This window comes from Cariama cristata, unplaced genomic scaffold, assembly GCF_000690535.1.
Source record: "Cariama cristata isolate BGI_N322 unplaced genomic scaffold, ASM69053v1 scaffold28122, whole genome shotgun sequence".
NCBI lineage: Eukaryota > Metazoa > Chordata > Aves > Cariamiformes > Cariamidae > Cariama > Cariama cristata.
In genome coordinates, this window is record NW_009602538.1 from 6,727 (window position 1) to 16,143 (window position 9,417).

General features: G+C 47.6%; 1 protein-coding gene across 1 annotated transcript in view; it reads left to right on the top strand.

The window, feature by feature from the left end:
* The window catches only part of LOC104157466 (SITS-binding protein-like), a gene marked incomplete at its 5' end in the record, with an annotated part of 15,573 nt that extends 6,721 nt beyond the window's left edge, over positions 1-8,852 (top strand). The window contains 4 exon segments of the mRNA XM_009694798.1: positions 1,143-1,279; positions 2,887-3,008; positions 3,777-3,956; positions 8,679-8,852. Coding sequence (XP_009693100.1) covers positions 1,143-1,279; positions 2,887-3,008; positions 3,777-3,956; positions 8,679-8,852 — 613 coding nt within the window.
* Between the last annotated feature and the right edge of the window lie 565 nt (positions 8,853-9,417).

Below are 9,417 nucleotides of genomic sequence, written 5' to 3' on the forward strand. Positions count from 1 at the left end.
CTCAGCCCTTCCTCATCAGGGAGATGCTCCAGTGCCCTCATCATCTTCATTGTTGCCCTCCGCTGGACTCTCTCCAGTAGTTCCTTGTCTGTCTTGAACTGGGGAGCCCAGAACTGGACGCAGCACTCCAGATGTGGCCTCACCAGAGCAGAGCAGAGGGGGAGGAGAACCTCCCTTGACCTGCTGGCCACACTCTTCCTCATGCACCTCAAGGTACCATCGGCCTTCTTGGCCACAAGGGCACATGGTTGGTTCAAAGAAGGTTGAGGAGGAAACCAAACTCTAGGAACAAGCAGACTCAGACCAAAAAAACCCCCTTGGTTAGATGAGCTCCAGACCATTTTCAAGCCAAAGCTCATCATGAAGGTCCAGATTTGACCCTTTTTAGCCACCAGAAACACTGTCTCCCGCACCGGGCTCCTTGACAACATGACCCCCTGCCTGCACCCCCCAGTAAACCCAAGGCATAGAAATTCTATTGGGGGAAAAAAAAAAAAATTCCAAAATTTAAAAAAAAAAATTTAAAAAAATGAGGAAAAGAGTGTTTTCCTCTGTCAGACAGAGAAAAGTGCTGTCAGGAACGACAGCCGCTCGGTGCAAAACAGAGGAGCACAAATGAAAGCCAGGAGGAGAAATCCATCCTGCGGGACATGCCCCACGGGCCATCCGTGTCACAAGGAGCTTGGTGCTTTGGATTTGGGGAACTGCGTGGACCCGGGGCTGAGGGTGCTGGAGGGATACCCCAGCCAGTGTCATGGGTAGGTTTTTTGGGAATATTTTCCTACCAGGGTTGGCATTGCCATATGAGAAGTCGCAAGAAGATGGCTACAATCCAGAGCGTGGCTGTGCTGCCATCAAGGTAGGCCACCAAGTTGTGGTCCTCATGAGATCCGGCCAGGAGAAGGAAAGCTTTGAACAGGGGATTTGGGGAGAAGGAAAAGGACTGGGGTTGTCCAGCTTGGCACGGCAGGCGCAGGGGGTGGGAGTGGTATCGGGGAGCGCAGATTTCCCATCAACGGAGATGCCAAGTGACTGGAGAAACCCATATCTGACCATAGCGACTGCCACGACAGCAAGGCATCGGAGAGTTTTGGCTCCTGCAAGCCATCTAAAAATGCTGGGTTTGTGGTTGTTTCCCCCAGATCCAGCCATCTACAGCTCTTCGTCCAGATGAGCCCGCTGCACTCGGACTGGAGCCACGCCGGGCTGAAGGGGGTTATTCCCTCTGTGCTGCACTACAGCCTCTTGGGCTACAACTTCTTCATCCCAGATGCAGTAGGTAATGCTCTTTTTTTTTTCTGCTTTTTCCCATGTTTCTGGCTTTTCTGCAGGGACTTTTGCAGCAGTTGTTCAGGTGAGAGGAGCACGGGAGGTGTGTTTGCACCATCTGGCTTAGGTGTGCTACATGAGGGCTTGAAGCACTTTGTTCCCGGTACCTAATTCTCTGCCATGCTGACTTGAGCGGGTTGAATGTTACCAGGGAATTGACTGAGGAATTGAAAACAAAAAAACCACGTTGTAAATTTTAATAGGCAGCCCTCGAAGCAGCCAGGTCTCTGGGGATGCCCTCCGCAGAGCTCCTTAACCGCAGGCGGAGGGCAGCCCATCGCCTCTCGCAGCTTTGCTCGAGCCAAAACCCACCCGGCAAAAGCAAGGAGGGAGCCCACAGCCGGGAAACCGCCTGCCCAGGCTCCTGGCTGGGAAACAGATGCTCCTAAAGCACTAGCAGCCCTGCTCCAAGTTCGCATTTCTGCTCCGAAGCACAATGGCTTGAGAGTTCCTTAAATAAAAACCATATAAAAGTTGAGAAACAATCCTTTAATTAGGGCCAAGCGGCTCGTTTTTCCCCTCTTTTCAGAGGTGACCGGGTTATTTGCGTTTAAAACATGCCCCAAACACGCAGAGGCTGCATGTGAAGTGGCAGACCCAGAGAGCAGAGCTGCAAAGACAGTCCTGAAAAACGGGGTTGTTGAGCAATTTTTTTCAATTTCGCCTCTATTTTTAGCTAGTTTTCCTTAGAAAACAAGGCTTAGGCGATCACAACATGCCAGCTCCCTCCTCGAAGAGATGTTGAACCCATTGGCTTATTTCAAAAGAGCTGGACGAGAGAGCAGATGCCCCTGCACGGAGCGGGTTGGGGCATTTGCTGCTGGGGCGTGTGGTCCATCGGGCCGAGCCACCGCATCCCGGGAGCTGCGGTAGTGCACGGGGCGGCTCGGGCTGGGGAAAAGCCTCTGGAGGAAACGGGGCTTTGTGGATGGTTGGGATGAGCCCTCGGCATTGGGGGGTTTTGTGCCATTTCTAGGGGAAGCCGCACCAGATTTTCAGAGCAGTGGCTCCTCGGGATGCTCCAGCCCCAAGGACTTTATTTCCCTTTCCCTGTCCTATCCTCTCCTGTCCTTCCCAAGCCTCTCTCTGGTCTTTCGGAGGGGGACTGGAATCCCCTTCTGCTACATGTTTCTGATTAATTTGTTAGCAATACTCTGTTTCTCCACCACTTTTCACTATGAATTTGAGGGGATTCAAATCACAGAAGTATTTTCCTGTGGTGCTTTGTCTTTGCGCCTCAAAGTGGCAGGAAAGTCCAGTGTTTTCCCAATGCTTTTCTTTGCAGGAAAAAAAGTCCTTTTTTACAATGTTCTGCTAAAATTTCGAAACTCCTGAGACATCATCCGCAGCATGTCTGGTCCCAAAATGGCCAGAGATGGATGTCTGACTGACATTTGCTGATGGTGCTCGAGAAGAAAAACATGGGGCGGGGGGAGAATTCAGCTCCTTTTGCAATGGGGTAACACGTCCTGCCCGCATGGAGAGCAGGTCGTTTGGGGACTCGCCCCACGATGAGATGCTCCCGAGCAGCTTCGCTCAGCTCCTTGTCCCCGGCAGGAGGGAGCCTGGCCAGCGACACCCCAGGGGACCCGGAGCTGTACGTGCGGTGGCTGCAGATCGTGACGTTTCTCCCCGTGATGGCCTTCAGCACGCCGCCCTGGCTCTGCTGCGACGCCTGGGTACGTACCCCTGTGCCCCGCAGAGGAGGACACGGTATCCCTTATACGACAAACACCCCCAAAAGCCGTTAAGGTCCCTACGGGGGAAAGCTAAGGCTAAAAATCACTGTCCTCCTCTTGCTACCCACAAAATCCTGCTCTCTGCCTTAGTATTGCTGTACGCCCTCAGCAGTATTTTTGCTGCAAAATTAATGTGAGTTTTTGTGGCTTTATACTTTGCGGCTATGTGCAACCACAGGGCTGGTATCCGTAACGCCTGTAGAGATGACAGCAATCGTTACATCTCTCTCTCCTCCCTTTTGCTGCTGGAGTTGTTTAATTATAGTTTGGTCAAATAGTTAATATCTACAGTGGAGTGAAGCCTGCAGATTCACAATCAAATACTTTTGAAACAGTTGGAGGCATTTTCCCAGGAATGGCACCTTTAGGGCAATAAAAGGGGAGAGTGATTCTTAAAATCAGGGGCGCAGGGGGAAATGTCATTGAATTTCTTTTCCAGCAGCAAAAGAGTTCATTGCTTTGGTTAGACATCAACACCCTGGCAGATATCACCTGCCAGCCGCCGTCCTCAGCTTTCGCATCCAAATGGGAATAAATCCACTGTATCAACCCTGTTTGCACCTTGTTAGCTGCCATAACTTGATCAGGACATTGCAATTTGGTAATTTCTCTTCCCAAGGGAATATTTTTTTTTTTTTTCCTGCTTGCTTTGCTGTTTACCAGATGAAGGACTTGTCATGGGTTTCTTTTTCTTCCCCAACTCTGCAGGTCCTGAATCTCACCCGGCAATGCATACAGAGGCACCGGGACTTCGTTGTGCCGCTCCTCATAAAATACAGCGAGGAATGGCTTCGTTTGGGGTACCCCATCTTCCGGCCGACGTGGTGGCTCAGCCCCACAGATCCAACCGCTTTTACCGTAGAGGATGAATTTCTCATTGGAGATGAGGTAGGAAAGGCAGGGACTGAACGCCCTCAAAGGGTAATTGGGGGTAAATGAGGTGCCCCCTGCCCTCACCCATTCACCTCTTTGCATCCTACCTGAATACAGCGCTCATGTAGAGGTTGTGTCAAACCAACGGCTGATGGGACCCTGCTGGCTCCTTCAGGTTTCCAATTTATTCGAAATGAAGAGTCAAGAAGATTTTTTTTTTCTTTAATTTTTTAATATCAGGGTATTTTTCAGTCCTTTCTGCTGGAAGACACCTCCTGATGGTCAGCATTGCTCATTTTCCCCCTCTTTTGGGGCTGTCAATCCCTTTACTTGGTGCTACAGCCTGCAATAACCAAGGAGCACCACAACATGCAGCTCCCCAGTCCTCTCAGGGAGCTCCTCTAACCACTTTTGGGGGTTTTTTTGATCTTAATCAAATGCAACTCAGAACAGATGGGGAGTATTAGAGAGCACAGACCCTGGGGCCCAAATTCATGCTCGCATCAATGTCCCAGCTGAGCTCACCCATCCACATATTGCCTATGGGATTTACTCACTTGAATCTGCATTTTGCCCCACTGGCAGCTATAGTGAGGATTTATTCAGCCCATACGAATCTTGTGAATGGAGCCCATCAGATTTGCACCCGTCAAATTTATAAGGGCCACAGCAAGCTAGGTGAATGCTATCAAGATATCCATGACATGTTTAAGATGGATTGATGTTTTTATCCATTTTCCTAGTAGAGATTTAAACACGACTGGCACTTGCTTCCCTGCAGCTGTCTTCCCTTGCTTGTTCAGATTTCAGTGGTTTCATGCTGTAAATACTCCTGGCAAGTCTGGTGTTTTCTTTCACGCTTTGGTGATGGCCGGCGCAGTGGGGAGTTTCTCCTGTCACCCTTCCTGCGGATGTGTCCTTGCCCCTCTCATCCCACTACAGCTCGTGAAGGGTTCATTTAGCTCACAGATGGCGTGATGTTTAATGGGATGTATGGCTGCTCTAAATCAAAAAGGTCTTGGAAAGGCAATTCAGGCTTTTTCTTAAAGAAAATTGTGCCTCATCCTCCCATTTTTGTAAGGAGACTTCTTATTTTGTGCAGTGACATCGCTTTATCTTTGTCCTTCCTGCTTTGCCAGGGTGCAGGATCCCAGCAGCTCAAGATTTTGGCAGCTCCTACAGTTTTGTTTGTTTGATTGTTTTTTTCCATTAGAAGTATAATCTTTGGTTCATACTATTGCATTCATTTTACAGCAATATGTTAGGCTGTCTTTACATGGGGATGCTGCTAATCATAGGGACATTGGCTCTCTAAAAAAAAAAAAAAATCCCAAACCCAAAAGCAAAGCTCAATAGGAGTTTGTTTCTTGTTTTAATAGAAAAGCAGCTTGGGCCGCAGAGTTATCTTTTCAGGCTCTGCTTGCAACCTTCAACAGATATTGCAATACCTGATTTCCAAGCTTGAGTTTCTGGCCATAAATTCTGTGGATTCAATTTATAGATTTTTTTTTTAATTTTTTTTTAAAGGAACCTTTCACTGCAGGAGATTACCTTTTTAAGAAGCAACAGAAGGACATTTTAGCAGAGAGCTCAGATAATCAGGTGGGAAGTTTTTAAAATACAAATCCCTGGCACAAATGAATTTTAGAGCGGCATTGTGCAAGCGGAGCGGTTGGAGGGAGCTGAGGCATTTCTGCTCTCCCAACGTGCTATAGAGCACGCGTTTGGGCAGTAACGGTCGTATTAGTCATAACTGTGAGCAAACTAAAACCTAGTTCCTTCCCCCAAAATCTCTCGAACTGAAAAATCCCTGATGCGATTGAATCAGCCAGGGCAGAAATGTGGTCTGCATTAGTGAGGTGAGATTCCCAGTAAAATACCGCAAACTCAGGGAGGGGGGGGAAAAAAGGGTCAGAGCAGCTTTAGCTCTCTCCCAGGAGGTGCAAAGCTTTGGCTTGGCTGAAAGCTCCTAAAATACAGTAAAATGTGATGTCTGCTCCATAAACTTGCCAGGGCCAAGCATTTCTGATAAAGCATGATCTGAGCCTGGCAAAAAGCTCACCTGATTATTTTTTTTTTCCCCCCAAAAGAGCCTGAGCTTGTGGTGGGAGAGCCCAGATGGGATGTTTTGACTTCCGAGCTGGTGTTTGGAAGCTGGAAGAATAGAAATGCGCTCCAAAAACAGCTTTAGTGCAATTTGGAGCATAATTAATAATAAACCATTGGAAAATACAGAGGATGGTTCTGTCCCAGCATGGTCTGAGGCAGGACTAAGAGTTAGGATGCTGGGATAAACTTTTTGAGCATCATCCCTCAGTGCAAGTAGCTGCTGCAGGGTGCTGATGAACACGGCTTTGTGCTATGGGGGAAGCCCTCCCACTTCTGAGTTGCGCCCCAGGCTTTTTTGGGGGGTAACTCTGGGCTGGGAGGATAGCCCTGCTTTGAAATCTGATTTTCAGGACGTGACCTGTACATTCACTACTTCCAGATCTCTTGGCAGCACACATTCAACCTGAATCAGGCCGGACAATGTATCTGTCAAATTAGCAAGAGTGTTCAAGAAGCAGTTTTTATGTCAGATTTCTGCTGACTACAAAGGGAAACAAATACCTGCTCCCTTTGAGCAGAAGGGATGGCAATGCCTTTGGGTTTTAGGACACGGTGGTGTGAGACTGCAGCGGTTGGGGTTGTTCTGATCCTTGACCAGAGGTCTTGAAACTGGATTTAACACCGTACAGTCATATTCCAGCATTGCTCATGAGCAAATTACCGCTACTGGGAAAGAGAACTGGAGCTGACTGCTACTGAATCCTTCCGGCAAAGCATGTTGAAATACAATAGCAGAGAGACAAGTTGCACTGATTTGGGGGGAAAAAAAAAAATTGTTGTGTACTGTTTTGCAGCATTGCTGCTTGTCAGTGCCATCTGCCTGGCGAAAACAGATGCCGCAAGAGGCAGGGAAGACAGATCTCGCTGCCAAATATATTTATAAAGGCCAACAGCGTCTGAAAGTGTCCCCCAAAGTGTGCCACACACCACGATGTCTGCCTGAGACAGCGCTGCTGTGCAGCTCAAGGGGTGCAGGGATGAGGCCCCAGCACTTGCTCTTTGCTGTTGACCAGGACCTCCAAAAAGAGGGTTTAAGAGGGATTGATCCATAAATTTCATATCCAGCTTTCACTATTTAACATATTTTTTCTCCCTTAATGGCTTTTCTAGAGTTTTAGTTTTTCTCCTATCATCCCCTCTTTCTTCGTCATCATGTGAACTCAGCTCTGCACAAATACAAATCAAAGCCTCAGCATTCAAGTAGATTCAAATTGAAGCCAAAGCAGCTGGGTTTGTGTGGGTTTGGGTTTTTTTCTTTTCTGAAAAGCTTTGCTTTTCTTGCAAAACTCTTCTTTAGGGTCTTGAAAACCTCTTTCAGTTTCTGAAATGCAATAACTTCAGAATAAATATTCTGAGAATGTTGGAAACTGCTTTTCCTATAAAACAAGAAAGAAAAAAAAACCTCTGAACCTCTTTGGAGACTGGATTACCTTGACTAAGTCACTGGGGAGGAGTGAGCAGAGCATACTCCTCTTTACGCCTCATGTCTGAATGGGACTCACTGATTTGTGACCGAAGAACAGATTTTTTTTATGCTTCTATTTTTACACGCTTTTTTTAATGCAATTACCCATATGCCAAGGCCACCGGCTGAGATTTTCATGAACATTTGAGGGTACTGGAGAGCTAAATCCCTTGACTCTCCAAAGGAGCCTTGAGTCCATAGAACGATAAATGTGACTATGTTGCTTGAGATCATATATATCTTCTTGTATACTTTGAACACGAGCTTTTCCTAGGTTTTATGTAACCTGCAACACTTAAGTAGTCTGAGAGGCTGAAGCACAAATCTTTCTCCTAAATGCAGGAGAGGAAAGGTGGGAAGGGAGGGTTAAGTCACCTGGAGAGCAGCCCTGGGCAGAAGGCTTTTGAAGCCTTCCTTTTCAGCAGCCTGGAGTTAAAGCTCTTCTCCCACCCCTATAACGTATTCATTTCTAATTGAAATACAAGTTTCTGCCTGCTTTCATACCAGATTATACTTAACTTCATTGAATAAGCTGTATCAAAGAGTCTGCCTGAACCAGATTCTCCCAAGCACGGAGTCATGGGAGCAAAGGGAAATTCCCAATTCTGCCACAAATCCCCTACACAGCACGGGAATATCTCTCACGCTGACTCTGTGCCACCAATTCCCATTGCAATCCCGTAAAAACTCCTCAGAAGCTGCTTCGTGTGAGCCTGAACCCAGCTGCAGCACCTGGGATTTACTGGCCAGCCTGTGCTCCTGCTCTGCCTGCATCCACACTGTCTTGCTCAACCTAAAAGCACGAGCTTTGTTTTGCAGGAAACACAGATTTCTGGTGGGTTTTTTTTGTTCAGGTCTTCCAAAATATGAGCTGGGTTGACTCTAGGGGCTACTGCAGGCAGGGTGACCCCAGTCCCAGTCAAATGAAGGCCACTTCATCGTCTTTTCTCACTGCAATTCAGGAAGCCTCGCACTTGCCAGCTTTGGCCTCTGCTGCTTGCATGTGTGGATGCTCTCGCCTGCAGCTGAGCCAGAATTCCTGATCTTCTCTGTGGCTGCTTGCTTGTCCCTTCAGCCTCCTGGCTCGCTTGGCACAGCGAGTGGTACGTCCTGGCTAATCCTCCACGTGCTAAATTTCTTTTTTCTTTCTTAATTCACTGCAGGTCCTGGTTGCCCCAATAACAGAAAAAGGGCAAACGTGGAGAGATATCTACCTGCCTGGCGAAGGGCACCTATGGATGGACACCAACACGGCCCGCGTGTTTGACGGAGGCACCATCCTCAGAAATTACTCCGCCAGCCTTGCAGAGGTGCCGGTTTTCGTAAAGACCTCCTAAATTCACAGACTGTCGCAGCTTTTGAACAGCTGACCTCTTTCAGACCAGCACTGGCCAAATGTGCTCACTCTTCATTGAGACTAGTTCAGCCTATGTGCACTTTTCCGAGAGCCTTCTCTTTTTATTATTTTTTTTTTCAGCAGAAATTGTTTGAATCTTTTATTATTCACTGTTATTCTAAAACAGCAGAAATACAGCTTTGGCAGAAACACATCCACGCAGAAAGTTGACCTATATCTTCCCAGAGTTTTCCCAGTGAAATGTTTGTGTGCGTGTGTTTAGGTGGGCACATCCAGCATTTCCAGGTCCCTGGCACCGTGCTCAAAGATGCTGCCTTGTCCAGACAGTGCATTTTCCAGAACAGGAGATAAATGAATGTCAGCTTATATCTGATGCGGTGTTTTGCATTTAAAGAAAAAAGTATATATAGGGAAAACTAAATATAATAGCTCTGTTTGTGCGCATGGACACCACATGTGCTAAGCGCTACCTGCCTCTCTCATCTGATGCTGGGTGTATGACCTCCCAGGACAGTCTTCCGTAGCAAGAGCCCGACTTTGAGGAT